Consider the following 25,710-nt stretch of genomic DNA (forward strand, 5'->3'; position numbering starts at 1 on the left):
TTTTCCTCGTGTGGAAAGCTGGAGATCAAGAGAAACAGAACAGAATCAGAGTCGCCTTCTCGTGTGGAAAGCTGGAGATTGAGTGAAGCAGGATGGAATCGGGATCACCAGTAACTGACCGTGCAGCAAGGTAGAGTATCTGAAGTCACAGCTCACTTCTTCAGATGCTGTAGCTGTGACTCACAAAAGCTCATACCCTACCACAAATGTTGTTAGTCTTATATGTGCTACTGGACTCTTGCTTTTTTTTACAGCTATAGACAGACTAACATGGCTACCCATCCTGTTTGAAACTCTGAGTTTCTGGGTGTGTTGAATGATAGACATAAGGGGACTTCTTAATTTGGTAGTGTGCCCAAAAGTGTTCTTTGACATTGTGGCTCAAAAACAAACGAAAAAGATGGAATGTGTAGTTCTTTTGGAGCGAGTGCTGGTATACCCACTCACTTGGCTACCACCAATGTGAGATGGCTTTAAAGTACAAGACAGGACTAGGATGTAGCACATGGAATTGAACGGAGAAATAAAACACTAGAGTAACACAATCCCCTTGGTTTCCAGGGTGAGCTGGGAATTCTATTCATTTATTCATTCATTCATTCATACATATTTTTATGGTCTGCCTTTCTCACTGAAACCCAAGGCAGATTATAAAGTACAAGTCAACAAAGTCAACTGCTTATTTGCAATGAACAAATAAAATAGGGTTATGGGTTGTAGAAATTTGAAGAATAGCATAAATCAGAGCCGACAGATGAAACATCACTTCACTGAGTGACTGTGTGTATGCACATGAAGTGTTAAGTCTATGTTTCCTCATCTGCCTGCCTCATGTAGTGAACTCTAGAGATGGACACAAACCAAAATATGAACCAAAGTTCTGCACGAACCAGGCTGGTTCGTAGTTCGTGAACTGGCGGTTCATCAGAGACCATTTCTGAGGAACCGTCATGAACTTCAGGTGGTTTGTTTGGTCCATTTTTCAGTTCGTCACTGCAGACTGCTTGGTGCCGATCAATCAGTTTCCTAGGCAATGGGGGATGGGCTTTCTGCAGACCCGGAAGTGACCTTCTGCTAGCCCAGAAGTGGTGGTTTGCTGGCCCGGAAGTGACATTTTCACGAACCAAACGAACTGGTTCACGAACCGGGGCATGTTCATGAAAGTTCGTGGTTTATTAAACGTGATGAATCACGAACTGCATGGTTGGGGTTTTTTTTTCTGGTTCACGCCCATCTTTAGTGAACTCTATTCCTAATAGTAAGAAAAAAGTAGACACTATGGTAGGTGGAACCAGCCGTATTTGGTAGTGCATGCTGTAAGCCTGGCCATATAAGGGCATTACTCTACACTACTGATGCTTCAGATGAGATAGTGTCATTTCTCAGTTTCTAGCTGGTTCATTTGCCTTTGGTTACTGGATTGATGATCATTCATTGTTTTAGTGTCATTGATTTATTCTTGTCAGTTGCTTTGTGATTCCCCCTGGCCAAAAATGAGTTCCCATTGTCTAAATAAATGGGTTGGATCCAATGTAAAATTTCTACTGGGTCTAGCGAGCTCTTGAACAAATGGAAACTCAAGGGGGAAACTACAGCAGATGCACGTAAATCAAGCATATCGTCTCCCGAATTGCCTTTCCAGTTATGCAAGATTTTGTGCCACTAATTTCTGGGCCTTCTAAAATCCAGGACGGAAAGCACTGGGTGTTGCACAAGATCTTGAGCAACCAATATCTAAGGAAAAAACCTCGATGGTCAAAAGGAATAAATTGATATTATGAATTTTTAAATGTTTAAACTCCTGACTGTATTTGTATATAATTGTATATTTGGATATTTATGGGATGATCTATTGAGACTTATGTGTAATATTTATTAGAAATTGCATGTTGACACTTTAGCACTTTGCACTTTGAATTCAAAAAAATATATTTAAAAATTTAAAAATTCATATCAATTTATTCCTTTTGACCTTCGAGGTTTTTTCCTTAGATATTGGTTGTTTCTTGAGCAAGCAAAACTGCACTACTGCACTGAACCCATTTATGTTCCCACTTGCACATCGCTGGATCCAAACCAATGATTGCAACAATATTCAATCAATCAAAGGGTTTATTATGGTCACAAGACCAGCCAAATAAAATACAGATAAAATGAACAATATTAATGAGCAGGAAGCAGGTACAAACAGAGGAATTCCTGGGTTACAAGTTAAACAGAAATTTGTGATTTTTTTCTTCCTTGGATTTCTTTTTGAAATCCTCATGCCACCTGGAACAAGTGGCATCGGAGCAGAAAACAAGGGTCTTGTCCATCTAAAAGCACCCCGTTCATGCTACTTTTTCACCTGCAAGGGAAATGACAAGAGTGAAAAATGCAGTTTAGGAAGGATGATTTTGAGATGGACCGGAAGGGAGAGGTTTAATCTTGACCATTGTAATCAATGGGCTTAGACTAGACTAACCGTTTAGGATTGTACTGTTAATCTGATGTGGCTGCTTTAGGTTTAAAAAAAGCCTCAAAAGAAAAAAAACACAAGGTCTGATGCAGTATAAGGCAGCTTCATGTGTGTGCATGTGAATGTTGTTCTGTGACGTTGTGTGGCTCAGTGACAGAGCATGCATGCTGAAGGTCCCAGGTCCAATCCCTGGCAATTCCAAGAGCCAGGTAGTAGGTAAGCAAATACCTTTGCTTGAGATCCTAAAGAGCCTCTAACAGTCTAAGTAGACAATACTGACCTTGATGGACTGATGGTAACAATAACAATAATAACAACAACGATACCGATACCAACGGCAATGACAGTGACAACGACAATGACAATGACAACGACAATGACAACAACAACAATCAATTTATATACCGCCCTTCAGGACAACTTAATGCCCACTCTGGTTTACAAAGTATGCCATTATTATCCCCACAACAAAACACCCTGTGAGGTGGGTGGGGCAGAGAGAGAGCTCTGAGAGAGCTGTGACTAGACCAAGGTCACCCAGCTGGCTTCAAGTGGAGGAGCGGGGAATCAAACCCGGCTCTCCAGATTAGAGTCCCACACTCTTAACCACTACACCAAACTGGCTCTCAGTTTGGTGTAGTGTTTAAGTAAATTTGGTGTAGTGGTGAAGTAAGTTTGCCAACCGCCAGATGGTGACTGGAGATCTCCTGGAGTTACAACTCCAGGCCACAGAGATCAATTCCCCTGAAGAAAATGGCTGCTTTGGACAGTGGACTCTATGGCATTATATACCACTGAAGTCCCTCCCCAGGCTCCACCCCCTAAATCTCCAGGAATTTCCCAAACCAGAGCTGGCAACCCAAGAAGAAGGCAGCTTCATATATTCAAGGGGCTTAGCATATGCGTAGTTCCAGGTGGGCAGCCATGTTAGTCCACAGCAGCAAAACAGAACAGGAGCGGCACGTTAGGGGTTAACAGAATTTATCCCAACCATCGTTTTCAGGAGTCAGGGCTCCTTTCATCAGAGGTGACCTGTCATTGGGTCCTCCTCTGACCATCCTGCAGTCTGTCAAGACGGTTTTGTCCTCCTTAAATCAGCTCCGGCAGAGCATTGCTAATTGGTTTCTCACAAGGAGATAATGCAGACCTAACAAATCACAATACTGAGGGAGTTCACTGTCTCGAAGGAATGGGAGAAATAGATGTTTAATTGGCTGCAATGAAGATGGCCAGCAAAACACCCTCGGGACCTTTCATCTGAGAAATCCGGGGTGACTGATTGCTCGAGGTTCATTTCCCTTCTTTTGACATCCCTCTGTAATGAGTTGTCTAAAACTTGTCATTCTCAGTTTTTCGCAGCGTGTGAAATACTGATAGTTTACTGAGATGGCCTTCAATTAGAAACCTTGGAAAACTTTTCCAGAGCAATTTTGAAAGGATCAACCTGATGAGAGAAAGAGATTGGGGGTGGGGGGAGCAATTTTCCAGGATACTGTGGTCCTGATCCTCTGACTGTATGGGAATGTTGTGTATCCCTTATACACAGAGAGAGAGGGAACACTTGGAAATGGGGTACGAAGGTGTAGACTAGGGCTGATTCCGCATGGCTTACCTGAAGCCGGGACGTTGCGTAACATGCCGGCAAAAACGCAAAAAATCGTGTTTTCTCGCGTGAGTTTTGCGCAACGTCACGCAAAACTCGTGTGAGAAAATGCATTTTTTCATGGTTTTGCTGGCAAGTTCCGCAACGTCCCAGCTTCAGGTAAGTCGTGCGGAATCGGCCTAGTTTAGTGGTAAAGCACACGTGCCATTTTCATAGAGGTAACTAGCTCCGATAGTTTCCTCTATCAGGGCTTTTTGTCAGCAGGAATGCGGTGGAACAGAGTTCCAGCACCTCTTGAAAATGGTCACATGGTCGGTGGCCCCGCCCCCTGATTTCCAGACAGAGGGGAGTTGAGATTGCCCTCTGTGCCATGCGGTGTGGAGGGCAATCTAAACTCCCCTCTGTCTAGAGCTCAGGGGGCGGGGCCACTGGCCATGTGACAATTTTCACCGAGCGATTTAAACTTTTACAGACTCCCCCCTTGTTCCAGCTGACCCAAAGTGACCTCATTGTGGGGTCCTGAGTTCCATCACTGAGTTCCACCACCTCTTTTCCCAGAAAAAACCTTCTGGTTTCAATTAAAAGGCCCTCATATGGCAAGACTGAGAGAGTCACAGCTGCCATACAGTGCTACCTTGAGCCTAAATAGGCACCCTGTGCTAGATGGGATACCAAAAGGCAGTTTCCCATGCTTTGTGCACCTATAAATCCATAGAATATGTGATTTGCACACAGAAAGTACCAGCTTAATTTCCTGACATCTCCAGGTTCAAACTCATTGTGTGGTTTTTTTAACCAAAGCACAGGGGCACACAAGCATGCACCAGCAAAGTGCTGCTGTAAGAGAACCATGATATAATCATGCATGCAATCTCAAAATGCAAAAAAGAGAAGTAATCTTAATGCAATCATATGTATGTATCAAGACGCCTTTTCTTCTTCGCGGTATCTTTTCTTTTTTAAAAGAAATTTTTATTTAAAAAGAAAAAATAAAGTATGATAATAGAAAGTGCATAATAAAGCTTATACATGCCATAGCTGAAATTTGAGACTTATACTAGCTTATACAAATAGTACTTTTGAAATTAATTTGCAACTTACACAAGCACTAAGGTTCTCCCCACCACTGCACCTTGTTAATTTGTTTTATTATTTGTATATTGATTTTAGTTTTGTTTTTATCAATTTTAACTGTTCACCGCCCAGAGCCCCTGGGATGGGCGGTATATAAATTGAATAAATAAATAAATAAATAAAGGTAAACGTAGTCCCCTGTGCAAGCACAGAGTCATTACTGGTAAACTGCAGTACTGAAGCCCAAGCTCTGCTCACAACCTGAGTTCGATCCTGGCGGAAGCCAGGTTCAGGTAGCCGGCTCAAGGTTGACTCAGCCTTCCATCCTTCCGAGGTTGGTAAAATGAGTACCCAGTTTCCTGGGGGTAAAGTGTAGATGACTGGGGAAGGCAATGGCAAATCACCCCATTAAAAAAAAGTCTTCCAAGAAAGAGTTGTGATGCGACATCCCTCCATGGGTGAGTAATGACTCGATGCTTGCACCTTTACGAATAAAAAAAAATGAACATGATGTTTGTTGTTCATTGCCATCCACGCACAGGGACTCACGAACAACCACGAACATGGCCCTGTTCACAAACATGTTCGTGGTTGACTGTTTGTGGGGGCCAGCAGACTTTCCTCCAGCCATCATCCAAGGAAAGGTACCAATAATAAATAATAGCTTGACCCAGAGCCTGGCAGCAGCCCTGGAACTTGAAAGGGTAGATCCCTATCCCATCACACATGAAGAAAATTCAAGCTCCAATGCACTCTATCAAAATGCCAACAGCAACTGTCTCTCCCTCTCCACTATCTGCAAAGTCAGAGCTGGGAGCCCCCCTCCCCCCTGCTCTTTGCTCCCTTGTTGTAACAAATTTGGAGCTCCACACTTGAAAAGAAGACCTGCCTATCAAGCTAAATTGGGCTTAGATTGGGGTTTCCAGGGCAACAACAGGAGTTCAGACAGAGTTCAGACAATCCCTGCCTAAGTTGCCAAGGGAATTGATTGCAGGTGCCAGACTGTCTAGTTTGACGAACAGCAATGAACGAGGCTTGCAATGACCACCTGTTCATTTAGAATGGGGCCTCACGAACAGCTTGTTCACGAACAGCAGATTGGGCTGTTTGTGGCTTTTTTTTTGGTCGCATTGCTGTTCATGCCCATCTCTAGTCATAGGCGGAGAAATATCAGGGCAAAAAGGCAGAGAAACAGTGTGAGGAATACATCCACAGTGTCTGATCTCTTCTTTTGTATTCTTTATTACTTACTTTCCTCCCACCCTTTTATTGGGTCTTTCCTCGGGGAGGCATATAAACAGAGCTATTCCATTCTCCCTCAGAGTTGCAGTTTCCATAGCAGATGCCTCCCAAATCAATTCCTGATATGTTTTAGAACCTCCACACTGGGTTTGTTTTTACTCTCTACCCCTTCAACTCTTGAAAGTGTTTTTTTCAAACCTTCTCCAGATCATTGGTGAGAGAGGAAAGGCAAGCCATTACTTTCAATGGCTTCTAAAATAAAAGTTTGCCTTGGCTCAGATTTCTAGCCCTTGTTTGACATTCAGTCATCCATCTTGGTGGGCCACGCCACCTGGCTCAGAAGGACAACTTTGACATTTCTTTTTTTTTTAATTAATAAATTTTTATTGGATGGGTCAATATATAGTCAGATTAAAACACAAATACAATCCATTTCAATTCCCACAAGTATATTTCCCCACCCCCTCCCCTCCCCCTTTTCGATGTTGACTTCCAACAGCACTCGAACCCCCCACTATTAATATCACATTATTTCTATATTATAGTTGTTCTTATCTTGTTATTAGTAAAGATCTTAACTATATCTTGTCTTACTTAGTATCATTAAAACCCTTCAAAAGACCATAATTGTCCCTTAACATCCCATTTCTTTTCCATATATTTTTTCAGCTTTTTCCAATCTTCCAAAAATATTTTTGGTTCTTGATCATTCAAGTTTCTTGTTAGTTTGTCCATTTCAGCCATGTACAACAATTTGTTTGTCCATTCTTCAATTTCAGGTATTTCTTCTTTCTTCCAGTATTGAGCATATAATATTCTTGCTGCTGTTATCATATAATATAGCAATGTCTTATCATTTCTATTAACATCTTCTAAGTGCAAAGATAATAACAGCATTTCTGGATTTTTAACAACATTATACTGGAGTATCAAAGACATCTCAGCACATATTTTAGCCCAAAAGTCTCTAGCCTTATGGCAAGTCCACCACATATGAAACAGAGAACCTTCATCCTCCTTACATTTCCAGCACTTATTAGATAGCTGCTTATTAGCTATGGCTAATTTTTTTGGTGTTAAATACCATCTATATAACATTTTATAGCCATTCTCTCTAATACTGGTATATGTTGATATTTTTAACGTATTTGTCCACAATTGTTCCCATGCTTCCATCATTATTTCATTGTTACAGTTTATTGCCCACTCCAACTTTGACATTTCTGACAAAGGAAAGGGGGCAGTGCTCTCCAGCACCCCCTGATTTAATGAGAAAGAAAATTGCTTTCTTCCCAGAAGATTTATGTTCTTGATCTTTGCTGCTGTCATGAGGCTTCGACTCCACTTGTCTGCGCCAAGACAAACTTCACACCGAGTTTGATGCTTCCACCTCCTCATCTGTCTCTTTTCTTCTTATATGTTTTCAATTATCACTCAGCCAAGTTTCTTCTTAGATCAACACTCATTGGGTTGAGATCATTCCTTTGTTTTTGTTGCCACCTATGAACTGCACAGATATGCCATCTGTGTCCCATTGATGCCGTTCTATTTACCTGCAACAATTTCAGGAACAAGAAAGACGCTTTATGCTTTCCCCCATCAGCCACTTTCACACTAGATTCGCTCCCCCAAGATGTTTTCCCCTCTAGGGCTCCAATTGTCTCCTAACAATAAGGTGAGAGAGAGAGGTGGAGTGAAAGAAGCCACCCCACTACCCAAAGGTTTAAAGCGGCTATTGATTTTTCAGAACTTTGCTCTCCCATTCGTGGTTTCATTCGTATCACCACCTCATTCCAATCCTGATCTTTTAAATCCCCCAACAAGCCTCTCTTACACGCCATTACCTGTGACTCAAATACACAATTCCACACACACCACTTCGAGCAGTTCCCTCTGACTCATCCTTCCCGTCTCATCTTAATCTCTACCCAAGGCCATCTCTGCTTCCCAAGCTAGCCTCTGTATTGCTGCTTTCCCGTTGCAATTGACTGCAGGGTGCAATAGATATGTCCATGATTCCTCACATGCATTGCCTGTCTTACTGTCGCCGTCCCTTTGGGCTCAGCGATATAATACATGGATGACTCGTCGCTGAGCATTTGTGCACTAACTTTTCTCTTTGTTCTCGGCATTGCCCGCTCACCCATTTGTTCCAGAGAATTCACAGGATGTTCCCCCCGGATAGTCTGCAATCCCATATTTTCTCTATTGCCTTCTTGTTTATGTTTATTTTTATTTTTATTTAAATAGCGCTCATTCATAGAAATTTCTAGCTTCTAACGCAATTGCATTCTGCATTTTCAGGGATAAACTGACAACAAGATAGTATCTCACTTGGTGCGGAGGAGTGATTGTTGACAACGTGTAGCCCTGTGTTGCTTATCTCCACAGCCACATATTCCTTCCTGTGCGACAAGAAAACCTTCAGACTCCCTTTGACAGGCAGCAAATTCGCATCACCTCTCTTTCTCTACCACACATTCTTATCCCACCCTTCTACCAAGGAATTCAGGGCAGCATAAATGTTTTTCTCATAGACTTCACCACTATGTTGCCTTACGTACTACCCCTTTACTTTAAAAATGTGCCCCTATGTGCTACCTGTGCTTCATGTTGTCTAATTCCACTTCCAGAATTGCTTATGTTCTGTTTCAGCATTTCTTCATCTCCGTATCGGATTCTTGCTAATGCTCTGTCTTTGTAAACTTGTATTTATTTACCCTATGGCATTGTTTATGGAAATGTCCTTAATATTGACTGCACTAATCTTGTACTGTGTAATCTGCCTTGAGTCTTAGTGAGAAAGGTGGACTATAAATGACATAAGCAGGCGGGCGGGTGGGCGGGCGGGCAGGCGGGCAGATAGATAGATAGATAGATAGATAGATAGATAGATAGATAGATAGATAGATAGATAGATAGATAGATAGATAGATAGATAGATAGATAGATAGATAGATAGATAGATAGATAGATAGATAGATAGATAGATAGATAGATAGATAGTCCATTGCTGCCATCAATGTGTTGTTTCTTTCATTTTTAATGCTAGTTTTAAACCATTCTTCTATTGTGTTGTACAAATGACATTTTAGGGCATTTGGTGCCTTTTAGACATAACACACCATTTATATGCAGCAGCACAAAAATTATCTTTTAAAATTTAACTCAAATGGGGAATTCATTGTAAGAAGCTGGTGCAAAACATTCAGGCTCATGGGTCTGTTTTGCACAAGGGAGAAATGAATTCAAAAATAAGGGTACTTGAACTGAACCAGCAAACTTTCAAAATTCATCACTAATACCCATATACAAAAAGTAAAGTGAGAATATATGTATAAATTAGTATACACACTTAGCTGTGGGATGAGTAGCTTTTTCTTCATTGTGCACATCAGAATGCATTTTGGATTTGAAAGCCATGACCTAAGGGTCCATCTATGTATTAAAAGAGCAGCTGTAGCATACTGATTAAATGGTCTGGCTGTGAATCAGCACTCTGCTGGTTCGACTCCCATTCCTGCCATGAGTTCAGCAGGTGGCCTTGGGTAAGCTGCTCCTCTCTGCCCCAGCTCCCCAAGTGTATTATGGGGATAATAATAACAATGACTTTGTTCATTGCTCTGAGTGGGGCACTGATCTGTCTAGAAGAGCTGCTGTAGCATAGTGGTTAAGTGGCTGGACTGCAAATCAGAACTCTGCTGGTTCAACTCCCACTCCTGCCACAAGCTCAGCCTTGAGTAAGCCACTCCTCTCAGCCCCAGCTCCCCAGTTGTATTATGAGGATAAGAAGAACATGGACTTTGGGTGCTCTGGGTGTGGCACTAATCTGTCTAAAAGAGTTGCTGTAGCATTGTGGTAAAGTGGTTGGGCTGTGAATCAGCACTCTGCTGGTTCAACTCCCACTCCTGCCACAAGCTCAGTGGGTAGCCTTGGGTAAGCCACTCCTCTCAGACCCACCTGTATTGTAGGGATATACTGTTTACTGCTCTGTGAGGGGCACTAATCTGTCTAGAAGAGCGGTATATAAGTGCAGTTATTATTATTAAACAATATAAGGAGTTTGCATCACATGAATGACGGGAGCTTTGTGCCTCCCAGATTATGCACCAGCTCTTTTCTGTTTGTAACTGTAGCAAGTAGGGAGAAGCAGTTTTCGATTCACCCACCCCACTTTATTCGCCATCCTCAAACCACCCTATTGGCTCCTCTGTGAAACTTATGTGTAGCCCCATAAGTAACGTAATTCTTACACAAACCTCCACCGCAAACGTGATACAAAGTCCTAGCATTGTTCCCTAGCAAACACGAGGACTTCCGTAATGTGCAGTCAGAGCGCTGTGCTAAGCTCATTGTCTTCAGCAGATTTAGACGAGTGTGAAACTCTGTTTAGGAAAGCAGTGTAATTTTCTTTGAAGGAATGGCTGGCTCACAAGATGAAATTTCCTCTGCAGAAGCCCCCCCACGCCGGAGAGTTTCAGCCTCCATCCGCCGCTATACAGCAATGACATCACCGCCATGCACTAGAGACTAGATGCCAAATCCATACCTAATCCAGAGTCCGGATTAACTTTTCGGGTGTCCAGCAGATGTCCAGGAAATTAATCCAGTTTTCCCAGATTATTTTCAGAGCAGACTCAGCGGGATCCACCCATCCCTAATTGAAATCACAGCGTCTAAAGTGTTTAACTGTTTGCGCAACTCAGTGGAACGTAACCCTGAAAACTGGTAGGCAGTTTATTTAAACCATTTAAAAATAAAATGCGGAAGCTTTTCTGTTCTGACTTCAGAGTAGTATCATGAAATAAGACCACCAAATAAATGCAGTTCAGCTCTCGTACAGGAGAAACAAACAACTTCTCTTTTTCTCTTATGATTGACGAGGCATGGACAGAAGATTCCCCCCCCCCATGTAAAATGCTACCCTATGGCCCTTCATGCTGGAATTTCAGGCTCACTTGGGCAAGGGTGGGGAGTAGAATGAAGCTCTACCAGTTAGTTGTTTCATAAGAACTGGAAATTACTCAAGTCCCAAGGAAATAATTGCATTTGATAAATGTTAGCAGCAAGGCAACCAAATGGGTTTCCAACTCCCACAATTGCCAGCAGGGTAGGAGTGGGTTAGCACCTCGTTCTTTCTTGCCAGGACCAAATAAAGCATTACTGGCTTGATTCCAGTGGGGAATTTAGTACTCAGACTTCTGACATCACCGAGCAGCCAAGCCGGGATTAGCCCCATCTATTCCCGTGCACTTCCACTAAAGGTTTCAGCAGACATTTTCTCTGCAAATATGATACTGCAGTTCCCAGAATTGATTGCCATCTCGCATTGAGGAAATTGCATCCGTGTCTGTGGATTCACAGCTGATTTAAGACCATTTCTCCTATTACAGTCCTAGCAAGCTCTAGGATAGGAGGGGATTTGCAAAAGTTATCACAACCCGCATGCCTTCCCTTAATGGCAACGGGTAATATCAGGAAGGGTTCTGCCGCATCAGACTGGTGGTCCAAAACTGGGGGTCTCTTCATGGAACACAGACAAAAGTTAAAATTGTAATGTGAGACCACACCGAATGAGGCACGCAAAAGGGCATTATAACATTGGCAGTCTCATACCTAGAGATGGGCACAAACAGAAAAATAACTAACATGATGTTCATTTATTTATTTATTTATTTATTTTATCCTATTTATATTCCACCCTCCCTGCAAGCAGGCTCAAGGCGAATAACAACATTAAAACATTTAAAACATTTCATTAAACATTAAACATAAAACATTAAAAACATTGTATAAAGATATTAAAAATAGCAGCACTTTTTTCTTGGTGCTTATCATCCACAAACAGGGACTCATGAACAACCACGAACATGGCCTTATTCACAAACATGTTCATGGTTGGCTGTTTGTGGGGGCCAGCAGGCTCTCCTCCAGCCATCATCCAAGTCAAGATCCCTACTGCACCACTCCCAGAAACCTGACCCGAGCAGGCACCAGGAAAGGTACCAGTAATAAATAATAGCTTGGCCCCAGAGTCTGGCAGCAGTTCTGAAGGGGTAGATCCCTACCACACCACTCCCAGAAACCTGACCTGAGCAGGCAGCAGGGAAGGTACTAATAATAAATAATAGCTTCGCCCCAGAGCCTGGCAGCAGCCCTGGAACTTGAAGGGTTAGATCCCTATCCCACCACACACAAAGAAAATGCAAGCTCCAATGTACTCTATCAAAATGCCAACAGCAACTGTCTCTCCACTGTCTGCAAAGTCAGAGCTGGGAGCCCCCCTCCCCCTGCTCTTTGCTCCCTTGTTGTAACAAATTTGGAGCTCCACACTTGAAAGGAAGACTTGCCTATCAAGCTAAATTGGGCTTAAGTTGGGATTTCCAGGGCAACAGCAGGAGTTCAGACAGAGTTCAGGCAGTCCCTGCCTCCAGTTGCCAAAGGAATTGATTGCAGGTGCCAGACTGTCTGGCTTGACGAACAGCAATGAATAGCAACAAAGGAGGCTTGCAACAACCACTTGTTTGTTCAGAATGGGGCCTCATGAACAGCTTTTTTGCCAACAGCAGATTGGGCTGTCCGTGGCTTTTTTAAAGTTCATATTGCCGTTTGTGCCCATCTCTACTCATACCTGCTATTGTCCTTCATCGGCTATTGTTATTTGCCTGCTATTTTCATTCAGCATCTGAAACCACTCCACTCACCACGATATAAGGACAGATGGACTCACATTCTAGCTGTATCTGAAGAAGCGAGCTGTGGCTCACAAAACCTCATACCCTACCACAAGTTTTGTTAGTCTTCTAGGCGCTACTGGACTCTTGCTCTTTTCTACTGCTACAGACAGACTAACAATTACGGATAGCAACATGCATATGATAAGCAATAATGATCTGTACTGGTATGATACAAATTAGAATGGGAAACATGATGCATAGCAAAGCCACTGAGAATAGAAACACCTTGCAAAGCAATGATTTGAATCTGAATTGCCACCACATGTCTAGTTTTGAGCACAAGCGTCTTGAAAATGCAAGCTGAGTATGTGAAAGGATGACAATATCTATGGGTATAAAACGACAGGCTTCTCACATGTGTATCTGGGTGGCAAACGGGATAAACCAACCAGCCTGTTGCAGAGTTTAAACAGCGGCTTCAACTGCTAAAAGTTGAAAGCATAACAGAATGATTATATCGGAATATTTAGAGGTGGCAGAGAGCAGACAATTTTCAGAAAAGATACCCGCCTGTCCTTTGTGGCCTGGCCCAAATCCCAAGAAGTTTTACAACCCAAGTTTAATGGTTTGGGAGATGTACAGTAAACGGGTTTGATATTATAAATGTTTCAGGGTTTTAAAAACTGTGGCAGGCTTATTAATCTTCCAAGGCGCCTTTCTTGTGAAGCTTCAATTCATCTCAGAGTTCCGTGATGGTCGTAAACAATTCCAGCCCAGTTCTTGCTGTTTACTGCAGCTTCCAAAGCCCTTGGTTAAATTATTTCTGCGCAGAGAGAACATAGCTCCTCTGCCTCCAACTTTCATAAGAAAGAACCACAGGCTCTCAGAACAAGCTTGCAAGTATGGTAGTCAAAGCAATAGGAAGAAAACAGCAACTGATGGATTACATGGAAATCACAAATCCATCTAAATAAGACCTCTGCAATATATGACACTTTAGTCCTACACATTGTGGCTTTCAAGTATTTGATTGCTCCCTCCCCCTAATTGCCTCTTCTCTCTCCTGCTCTTCTGTATTTGACCAGTCTCTGTATCAGGCATCTGACGAAGAGACCTTGATTCTCGAAAGCTTATGCTACAATAAAATTGGTTAGTCTTAAAGGTGCTACTGGACTCTTTTTGATTTTCCCATTTCTTTGTAATCTCAGACAGGCAACTATAACAGATCAGGCGAGGACCAGCTCAAGGGTTTAACATAGGCAAATTATAGCTGAGTCTGCATGGGTCAATTCTGACAGTTCAGTTACCATACGGCAGCATTTTTTCCATGGCCATCTGCACCAGATTTGCTGCCATGAGTAGTCTCTCCAGCCACTATGCAGCTTTCCCCCAGCTTTTTCTGGGAGCACTTATACCCTGACTTTAAGAAAAATCTGCTTTGTGGTAGACTATATCCTCGTGCATGCTCTTTATTTTGATTTGGTGTTTCACCCTCCCCCCCCTGTCCTGCCCCCTGCCAGCTCACTGCATTCTGATTGGCTATTCATCTAGCCAGCCACTCCCCTTCCCCTCCTTTCCATTCTTTCTGGCTCCCCTCTTTGTTCTTTTTAATTTTTTGTAAGTCCAGCACAGGATCAATGAATCACTGGTTTGAAAACACAGGGGGGGTTGCTTTGCTTTTTTGCTTTGCTTTGCTTTTTTGCTTTGGTATGGGTGGGAATATTGTATAGGGGGAAGCACAGTGGTTAAGTGGTTCAGCTGCGAATCAGCACTCTACTGTTATCAGTCCCTGGCCCCAAGGAGGCCCGCCTCATCTCATCTAGAGCCAGGACTTTCTCAGTTCTGGCTTCTCCCTGGTGGAACACTCTGTCTACTGAGATCAGGGCCCGGCATGATTTATTATCTTTCCACCAGGCCTGTAAAACAGAGTTGTTCCACCAGGTTTATGGCTGAGGCTGGGCCTCCGCTGGCTGGAGGATACAACATCTATCTCCTTCCCTGTAAAAGTTGACCACCACTGTTTGTTTTTCAGCTGCTGTTACTGTGCTGCTATATCCAGTAGTATTGCTGTATCATTGGTTATCAGTTGTATTGTTGCTGCCAGGCAAAAGAGTGTTGCTATTTTTATATGATGCTTTAATGTTTTAATATGGAACGTTTTAAAATAATTTTAAGGTTGTTATCCGCCCTGAGCCCATTTGCAGGGAGGGCGGAATACCAATATGATATAAATAAACAAAATAAGTAAATAAATACTGATTCGAATCCCACTACTGCCATGAGCTCAGTAGGTGGCCTTGGGTCAGCCACTCCTTTCAGCCCCAGCTCCCCAGCTGTATTGTGGGGATAATAATAACACTAACTTGTTCACCGCTCTGGATGAGGCACTAATCTGTCTAGAAGAGCAGTATATGAGCACAGTTGTTGTTGTTGTTGTTGTTGTTGTTGTTGTTGTTAAATACCTAGGTATCAAAAATAAAGATATTAATACCAAGTTTTAGAGAGATGTGAACAGCCACATACAAGCCAATTCCATGCCTTTTGGCTTGACTTCAGAGAAAGTGAGGCATTATGTCCCTGGTGCAGAAGGGGCTTATGACTTTGCTCCCCTCACCTGCCACCGATTCAATAAAGAGATAAGTGAGAAGTCATCCTATTGAACCTGTATGAAAGGAATAGGACTTCTTTTTCTATATTATCAGCAACCTAGGCTGGATGGGCAAATAGTATGACTCAGTATAAGGCAGGGCTTCCTCCACTCAGTAAAGGCTTTGGGGTACCATTTAACTCTATTGCCCTCGGCAATCACCTAGCCTTGCCGAATGGTTGAGCCAGCACTGGATCAAGTTTATTATACCCCAAACCATGTTTATATTAGAGAAGGTCACAAACAGAGCATAACTTGATGAATTCTGGGACAAACATTAACATCCCACTTATTATAGACTAGAGAATCATGACAGCAGATGCATGAAGCTGCCTTATTCCAAGAAAGAGCATTGGTTCATCTAGCTCACAAAATCATAGAATGATAGAGTTGAAAGGGGCCTTACAGACCACCTAGTCCAACCCCCTTTCCAATGCAAGAACAACCTAAAGCATCCCTGACAAATATTCGCCCAGCCACTCTTTGAAGACTGACAATAATAACAACAAAACAACAACATTCAGTTTATATACTGCCCTTCAGGACAACTTAATGCGGTTTACAAAGTATGTCATTATTATCCCCACAACATATACCCTGTGAGGTGGGTGGGGCTGAGAGAACCCTAAGAGAGCTGTGACTGACACAAGGTCACCCAGCTGGCTTCAAGTGGAGGAGCGGGGAATCAAACCCGGCTCTCCAGATTAGAGTCCCACGCTCTTAACCACTACACCAAACTGGCTCTTAATGAGGGGGAACCCACCACATCCCTAGGCAGCCAATTCCACTGCTGGATTACTCTTAACGTGAAGACATTTTTCCTAGCTAGTACCTTTCTTCCTGTAGTTTAAACCCATTGTTTCAAGTCCTATCCTCTGCTACCAACAAGAACAGCTCCTTCCTTCCTATAAGTGATAGCCTTTTAAATACTTAAGGAGAGTGATCATGTCTCCCTTCAACCTCCTCTTCTCCAAACTGAACATGCCCAGGTCCCTTTCCTTGCAGGGATTGGTCTCCAGGCCCCGGATCATCCCCGTCGCTCTCCTCTGCACCCGTTCCAATTTGTCCACATCCTTTTTGAAGTGAGGCCTCCAGAACTGCACACAATACTCCAGGTGGGGCCTGACGAACATGGTACATAGCTCAATATTGGCTAGTCTGATTAGTAACAGCCCCTCAGGGTCTCAGGCAGAGAAGGATCATTCTGAGTTATATCATTGCCCCATTGACTCTTATTTCCTTTGTCACAATTGACTCGTTGGCAGACTTGGTAAGGTGGATGAGCAGGTCTTTCTACTGACCCCTTTGAAGACACCTGCCTCCTCACCAACCCCTCATGGTTGGAAACCCTTTTTATAGAGTTTCTGCTGGTGATTGTACAAATTATGGTGTTATCTAAGAGAGCAAGTCTTCTTAAACCAGTTTGGGGGGATAGAGGTGAAGCAACAAGAGCCCATGGCAGGGAAATACATAGATACAATTTTGTATGGATAGTTGTGCAAAGTTATTTGAGCAAACTTCTCAGCTGCTTGGTATCCTGAAACACTGGGCAGAGATGGTTCTAACTGGTGCTGTGCTAGACTGGTTCTGATCCTTTCTGGACAGCTGGTCTCAGAAGGTGGTACTGGAACACTTCCACTCTTCCCATTAGCCTGTGGGGTCCTGCAAGTCTCCATTGGGTATCTCATGTTTTTTCACATCACTGTTCTAAGAAACGGATGGATGGATGGATGGATGGATGGATGGATGGATGGATGGATGGATGGATGGATGGATGGATGGATGGATGGATGGATGGATGGATGGAGTGTGACGTTCTTTGTTGATCAGATTTTAAGTACAGGCATGTCTCCGCTAGAAATTGCAAACCAGCTTTGAACCATTTTTCTATGTCATCTCAGCAAGCTTGCAAAGCTACTTTCCCCAGGGTTATTTGATGGAAGCCATGAGATCTAAAGTATTTCCCACTAGAAATGGCTCCTACAGTGTTCATTCTGTAGGGGGGAATCCCCCCCTGCCGCCTGCCAGCTGATAGTTTAAAGGGATCTTTAAAGGGCCAGGTAAGTGGGTTTGAGGGGAGGGGGTCTAAGGGGTGGGTGGGGTGGTGGTGATTCTGGCCCCCACAAACAATGAACAACGAACATGTCCGAGAACAGTTCATGTTCGTCCATGTTCATTGTTCATGGATGGCACCGAACGATGAACAGGGTGTTTGGGGGGGGGGGGGTCTGTTCGTGCCCAAGTCTAGTCACTAGCCCATCCAGGGTGCTGCTTTCTGCTCACAGGCCATGTGCCTGCACAGTACCAAAGCCGCTGTCTTGGTACTTCCTTTGGTTATTTGTTGACTCCCTTGAGTATGAATTCCAAATTGCCCTCCCCACAACATAGTGGTGGAAGAGAGGGACCCTCCACGCAAACCATTATCGCCTTTAAACAAGTTTAAAACGTCCATGCAAATATGAGCAATAATTACTCCTTATGCACCCAGACCTTGGCCGATTCCAGACGGCCCTCCCCATCCCGAAACGTCGTGCGTCGTCGCGCATTATCGCGCGGAAAACGCGAAATATCGTGTTTTCTCGCGCGAGTTTTGCATGACGTCATGCAAAACTCGCGCGAGAAAACATGATATTTCGCGTTTTCCGCACGACAACGCGCGACGACGCGCGATGTTTCGGGATGGGGAGGGCCGTCTGGAATCAGCCCTTATTTGAATTTGCCCTTTGTGATGCCTTTTATTAGATTCAACTGCTGGTTAATTTCATCCTTTTTGCTTTCTCAAAAAGAAAAAAATACATTGGATTTTAGAAACGATATGACTTAGATTTGTGGCTCCAATCAATTCTAATCTTCTGGGGCAGAGGTTATTGGCTAATTGGATCACCGGCCACAATGACCTGTCATTAAAATTTACGCCAAAGAGACCATTTTCCAGCAGAGATGGAATAAAACTGAGAATAAGGAGAACCCAAGCTATAATAAAAAAAAAATAGATGAATAAACCAGCAGCTGTGAATCAGATATTATTGATGTTGCAAAGTGTTACCTTGCGCCATGGAAACCAGAAATCATCTTGCTGGCTAATGAGATCAATGGCTTATTTTAATCAACATGTGAGCAACCAACTTCAGTAAAACTTTAATAATGATGGATTTTGGTCTCCTCTGGTACTCATACTCTTGCCACTTGAATTCATGCCTTTGATGTAATTTACCTGCAATTTTCTGCATGCACGGATCTCTTCTTAGGGTAATAGATAACGCACTGAAGAGACCAGCAGCATTTGGGCCATGGGTCTTTTGCCCGTGTTCACACTCTTCAACATCTTACATATTTATTTATGTCATTTGTAATCCACCTTTCTCACTGAGACTCAAGGTGGATTACATGGTGCGAGATTAGTACAGACAATATTAAGAATGTTTCCATAGCGTAAGCCAATCGTGCTGACTCTGTAATCCAGCTAAGTAAGCCAATTTATTTATTTAGAAAATTTATATGCTGCTTTGCCAGAGATATGCTCAAGGAAGCATTCAGCTAAAACAAAAACCATTAAAACCTGGTCATTAAAAACAAGTCCAAGCCACTAAAATAAGCCATTTTTTAAAAGCCAGGGCATTAAAAACAGTGTAATACTTCCTGAATATAGCTTTTTTAAAACTGTTCTTAAATTGGATGGAGAGCCTTATCTGAAATTTGACTAAAGTATTGAATAGTTATTTTGCAGAATATTATTTAAAAATGGATTTAGTGAATGTATGTTGTTACAGCCAATTTGGACAGAAGCTGTTTCCCTTCCCACTCTTTTTTGTCTTCTTGTGTTTGGTTTATCTTTTTGATGCTTATTTGTTGTTGTGTACAATATTTTTTAAAATTTTAAAAACAGTGTGATTCACTCATCAATCCAAAAGAACATAGATAAAACAATAATACTCAGACGAGAAGCAGACTGTAAAACATTTAAGAGATAAAGCCCTTCTTTTTACTCAGATAGGAGGGCTGTAATGTAAGGAAGTGGTCTCAAAGAAATGCATCAGTAAAAAGACAGGGAATGACTAGATACTACTATTGCTATAAATATGATAGACTGTAGACTTTACTGCTATTGCTTTAAGGATGATCCTACTAGGTAAATCCTATGTTGTTTAATATCTCAATCTTAGAATTACTTATGTTCTGTTTCAGCATTTCTTCAATTCTGGAGGATGTGGCTTCTTTTATTGAGTCCAGCCATCTCGTTTTAGATCTTCCTCTTTTCCCACTGCCTTCTACTTTTCCTAGCATGATTGACTTTTCCAGAGAATCTTGTCTTCTCATGATATGACCAAAGTACAATAGCCTTAGTCTTGTCATTTTATCTTCTAGGGAGAATTCAGGCTTGATTTGATCCAGTATCCACTTATTTGTCTTTTTGGCTGTCCATGGTATCCGCAAAATCCTCCTCCAGCACCACATTTTAAATGAATCAATTTTCTTCCTGTCAGCTTTCTTCACTGTCCAACTTTCACATCCAGGCATAGTTTGGATTATCTTGATCTTGGTTTCCAGAGAGATATCTTTATCTTTAAGGATGTTATCTAGCTCCTTCACAGCTGCTCCTCCAAGTCTCAATCTTCTTGTAATGTAAACTTCCCTGAGCGTGCTTGTAGGGTGGGCAGTATATAAATTGAACACATAAACAAATAAAACATTCAGGTTTGATTGCTGCAATGAACTTTATGTGGGACGGTCTCCGGAAATGGGTTGAAACCTTCAGATGGTCCAAATACAGCAATTGTATCAACTCTGAGCTGAAAAAATTTCCAGGTTCTTACCTTTAAAGCTCGAAATGGCTTGAGGCCAAGGTACTTCAAGAACAATCTCCTCCCATGTTGCCCGGCCTGCCAGTCTTAAGATCTACCTCACAAGCCCAGCTGTCAGCATTGGAAAGGGGTGGTGGGAGGCCACAAGAGACAGGGCTTTTTCAGATGTGGCACCTCAGCTATGAAATTCTCTTTCAGGTACCAGCAAAAATGTTTCAGTCTACCTGGGCTTTAAATTAAGGGGTTTTAACACCAGTTGATAGTGCTTTAAGCTTGGAATGTGTCAAAATCATTTTATGCTGTGTAGATTTTTTTAATACCCTGGCTGAGATTTTAACTTTAACTTTTAATTAAAAACTTTTAATGTTACCATTCTCATTGTTGTCATTGTTGACATGTTTTTTTTAATTATCAGGCAGGTTCCCTGGAGAAGTAACATAAGAATTTTCTAACTAAATACAAAAGATCTGCACTGGCTATCCATTTGTTTTCAGGCACAATACACAATGGTTTATTATTAATAATAATAAATGGTTTATCATCATCATCATCATTATTATTAACAACAGCAACAACAACTGCTCTTCAGGACAACTTAATGCCACACTCAGCAATTTACAAAGTGTATTATTATTATCCTCATAACAAATCACCCTGTGAGGTGGGTGGAGCTGAGAGAACTCCAAGAAAGCTGTGACTGACCCAAGATCACCCAGCTGGCTTCAAGTGGAGGAGTGGGGAATCAAACCTGGCTCTCCAGATTAGAGTCCTGCCACTCTTAAGGGACTGACCTAAGATCACCCAGCTGGCTTCAAGTGGAGGAGTGGGGAATCAAACCTGGCTCTCCAGATTAGAGTCCTGCCACTCTTAAGGGACTGACCCAAGATCCCCCAGCTGGCTTCAAGTGGAGGAGTGGGGAATCAAACCTGGCTCTCCAGATTAGAGTCCTGCCACTCTTAGCCACCTCAGGAAACTGCTGTGGTACTTGAAGGACCACCTCCTCCTGTATTGTCCAGCCCAGGGCTGATTCTAGGTTTTAGGAGGTCCTGGTCAGACAGTGTCCAGCCCCCCCCCCCACTACTAGCTCCTCTTCTTGACTCCCACTCATTTGCCCCCAACTGCCTATGCATCTTTCCTTTGCCCACTTGCAAGCTCTCCCATCATCTGAACTCAAAGCTGCCCACACTGCCTGCACGCCCTTTCCCAAATGGTGCTGGATGGTGGCAGAGTGGCACTGCCACAGCCTCCAGGAAGACTGATGTTTCCTGCTCTGCCTACAAGCCCTTCTCCAGCAGCACTAGGCAGTGTTAGCAGCTGGGCACAGAGGTGACAAAGCATTCACAAGCAGGCAATGGAGGAGCTGCGTGAGTAGAGTCAGCAGCAATGGCCCCAACCAGAAGCCATAGATCCTGGCTAAAGACGGGCACAAGCTGGGAAAATGGCAGTTCGTGGCTGTAAGGATTTCAAGTAAATGTGGGCATGTGTCTTTAAATGCTTGGTGTGAGCTAGGTGAAGAGTGGGGGTGAGAGACGGATGAGTGGGTGATACGATTGGTTGATGACTGAGAGTGTGGGCGGAGTGAATGCAGTTTAAACTGAGGGTGGATAGAGAGCAAAGTTTCAGTCCGAAGAAAGCAGGCTAGCTGTGTGCTGCCTGAGTATGTTGAAGTATTTATGAGAGAAATATAACCTGTGTGGAACCTGAACTGAGCATGTTTGTGAAAGGACACTCAGTCAGGGAAAGAGAGGCCAGCTGTGTGCAGCCTGAGGAGTTTAAGCATTTCTGTGAGAGAAATATTGAGTTAGAGAAAGAGGCTAACTGTGTGTGAAGCCTTAGAAGAGATCTGTGTGAATGATTTTATAGGAAGTAACTTTAAGAACCGAGAACTACGTTTATGAAACCGATACGCTTCTTGACTAAATAAAAGTTTATTTTGTTTTGTTATATCCCAGAGTAGCTGTCATTGCTTTATCCCATTCCTATCCTCAGGGCCGCATAGAACCACGAAGGAGCCTGACGCTTAGGAACGTTACCAAAGGGAAAACTTAAATAAAATATATTGGAATATAATATTCCTGATGGCAGCAAACTACCCAGAGGGTGTTAAGGGAAAGATTAAAAGAATATCTACTCAAAGAAAGTAAAGGTCATAACAGTGGCAGTTCATGGTTCTTTTTGTTTCACGAACCACGAACCGCCATGAACTTGTCCAGTTTGCAAACTTGTTCATTTGGTTCATTAGTTGGTCACTTCCAGGGCTGCAGGAGGTCTGCAGAAAGCTCCCCCCTCCCCAGTTGCCTAGGTAACAGATTGATCGGCTCCGGGCTATCTGCAGTGACAAACTGGAAAAAAAAGCCCATACAAACTGCTCTAAAAAAATCATGGCAGTTCGTCATGGTTCATCAGAAATGAGCTCCGACAAACCACTGGTTTGCAAACCAAAAAATAGCCCAGTTTGTGATGAACTTTGGTTCGTATTTCAGTTCGTGCCCACCTCTAGCCCCAACCAGAAGCCATGAGTCCTGGCAGCTGCTCTACCTTGCCATGCGCTGACACTGGCCTTGGTCCAACCTACCAGTTCAGATCCTTTGCCTGAGGATTATTCTCTGTGCCCACATCTGCAGAAAGGACGTTGATGCTAGCAAACAAGGAATTATGCTTTTTTGTCATGGTGCCTTATCTGGAATGCTCTCCCTCTTCAAGTCTGCCTGGTCCCTACTTTAAGTGACAGGACAAAAATTTATTTTTATCCAGGCTTTTAACAGATGCAGTCCATCTTTTTAAGCTATTTTTAAGGCCCACTTCTAGTCAATAGACTAGGTTTGTCAAATCCAGTTAGAGAAAGTCCTGGAGATTTGGGGTCAGAGGGTGGAGTTTGGAGTGGAGTTCAGTAGAGATGTAATACCATAAAGTCCACTCTCCAGAACTGCTTGTTTCATCCCAGGGAACTAATCTCTGTAGTCTGGAGAAAAATAGTAATTCTAGGAGCTCTCCAGGCCCCATCTGGAAGTTTGCCTGGTTTTATCTTGTGTTTTTTATAACATGTTTTTATGTTGTGGTTATATGATTTTATTGCCCAGTTTTTTATTGTGAGCCACTGTGAGCAGATCTCTGGTGAGGAGGCATGTATATTTACTAAATAAATAAGTACAATAGCAAAGTTCCTGCATCATTGACCTTGCATGAAACATCTTTCATGCAATGTAAGATTGGTCCTCTACATTAATTGCAAATTTGGTTGCAAACTGTGAGTAGGCAGTACCCTTGAACACTTGTAGAAATGTTCACTTGTAATTGAACACACAAATTTGCCTTGCTGAAGTTTTTTGTCACAAGTGTTTTCACACTGCTTTCCTTTGCCTTTTCCTGTCTTCCTCCTACACCTTGGTGCAGGGGTACAACCTTGTTAAAGAGATGCTGTTCATTGTTATCACTAGAGATGGGCACGAACAACAATACGAACAAAAAAAGCCACGAACAACCCAATCTGCTGTTCACGAACAAGCTGTTCATGAGGCATTCATGAGGCCATTCATGAGGCCATTCTAAATGAACAGGTGGTCCTTTCAAGCCTCGTTCGTTGCTGTTCGTCAAGCCAGACAGTCTGGCATCTTGGCAACTTAGGCAGGGATTGTCTGAACTCTGTCTGAACTCCTGCTGTTGCCCTGGAAACACCAATATAAGCCCAATTTAGCTGGATAGGCAGGTCTTCCTTTCATGTGTGGAACTCCAAATTTGTTACAACAAGGGAGCAAAGAGCAGGGGGAGGGGGACTCCCAGCTCTGTCTTAGTTTGCAGACAGTGGAGAGGTAGAGAGTTGCTGTTGGCATTTTGATAGACAGAGTGCTTGGAACTTGAATTTTCTTTGTGTGTGGTGGGATAGGGATCTATCTCTTCAAGTTCCAGGGCTTCTGCCAGGCTCTGGGGCCAAGCTATTATTTATTATTGGTACCTTTCCTGGTGCCTGCTCAGGTCAGGTTTCTGGGAGTGGTGCAGTAGTGATCTTGACTTGGATGATGGCTGGAGGAGAGCCTGCTGGCCCCCACAAACAGCCAACCATGAACATGTTTGTGAACAGGGCCATGTCCGTGGTTGTTCGTGAGTCCCTGTTCATGGATGGCAATGGACAATGAACACGATGCTCATTTTTTTTTCTGTTTGTGCCCATCTCTAATTATCACAGTCCTATTGGAATTGCTTCCAGCAGCTGTGTGCTTCTCTGTCTAGTATGGCAGCTTGCCTGTCTCTTCAAACTGTGTCTGTTCCTCAGCTGTTTTCAGCCAAATTGGTCAGGGGAAGCAGGAGAGAATTCTCAGCCTGTATCTTCCAAGTTAAGGAGGCTCAATGATAGTTCTAGAGAACTTCAAAACCCTGGAATTGGCATGGTAGAGTCATCTTTTAGGTTTTTAGGGGTGGAAAGTGCTACCAAGTTGCAGCCAACTTATGGTGACACCATAAGGTTTTCAAGGCAAAAGACATTTAGAATTGGTTTGCAGTTGCCTGCCTCTGCATAGTGACCCTGGACTTCCTTGGCGGGTCTTCTATCCAAGTACTAACCAGGACTGACCATGCTTAACTTCTGAGATCTGATGAGACCAGGTAAGCCTGAGCCATTCAGGTCAGGGTTTAGGTATGAGAGGTATGCTGAAAAGTAAACTAGACAAATGGAGTTCTGCTCCATGCCCTGATGCTAGCCCTGCTGAATTTACAAAGCACTGCAGTGTAGCATATTTGGTGAGCTGTGCCCCACCAACAAGAAAGTTCTCAGTACCTTCAAAAGACAGCAAAGCATCATGACCAGTTAACAATTTTGCTGATCACAAGATCTCTTTGTCTGCTCTTCCTTCCCCATCCAGGTCAACGCATTCATCTCCTTTGTTTTCCCAATGGTCGTTATCTCTGTCCTGAACACCATAATCGCCAACCAGCTCATCATCATGTTCAAGCAAGCCGCACAAGAAAACCAGGTGTGCACGATCGGAGGGCAGCAGACTATGCTCAGTATGTCCATGGAACCCGGACGTGTACAAGCCTTGAAGCATGGAGTCTGTGTCCTAAGTATGTACTTCTCGTTTTGGTGCATTGTTTGTAAATTCAGCTGGATCTTCATCACTACGGTTTTGCTGGTGTTTGAGACCTAGAAGTTACATTATTATTCTCTGAAAATTAACTCCCAGTTTCATTAGCTAAGAGTAGATAAGAGGAAA

At 43.0% G+C, this 25,710-nt stretch overlaps 1 protein-coding gene across 1 annotated transcript in view; it reads left to right on the top strand.

The window, feature by feature from the left end:
* The window catches only part of NTSR1 (neurotensin receptor 1), a 167,575-nt gene that overhangs the window by 126,360 nt on the left and 15,505 nt on the right, over nucleotides 1-25,710 (top strand). The window contains exon 2 of the mRNA XM_054979364.1: nucleotides 25,360-25,561. Coding sequence (XP_054835339.1) covers nucleotides 25,360-25,561 — 202 coding nt within the window. The remainder of the gene's footprint in view (nucleotides 1-25,359; nucleotides 25,562-25,710) is intronic.

Source organism: Eublepharis macularius, chromosome 5, assembly GCF_028583425.1.
Source record: "Eublepharis macularius isolate TG4126 chromosome 5, MPM_Emac_v1.0, whole genome shotgun sequence".
Lineage (NCBI taxonomy): Eukaryota > Metazoa > Chordata > Lepidosauria > Squamata > Eublepharidae > Eublepharis > Eublepharis macularius.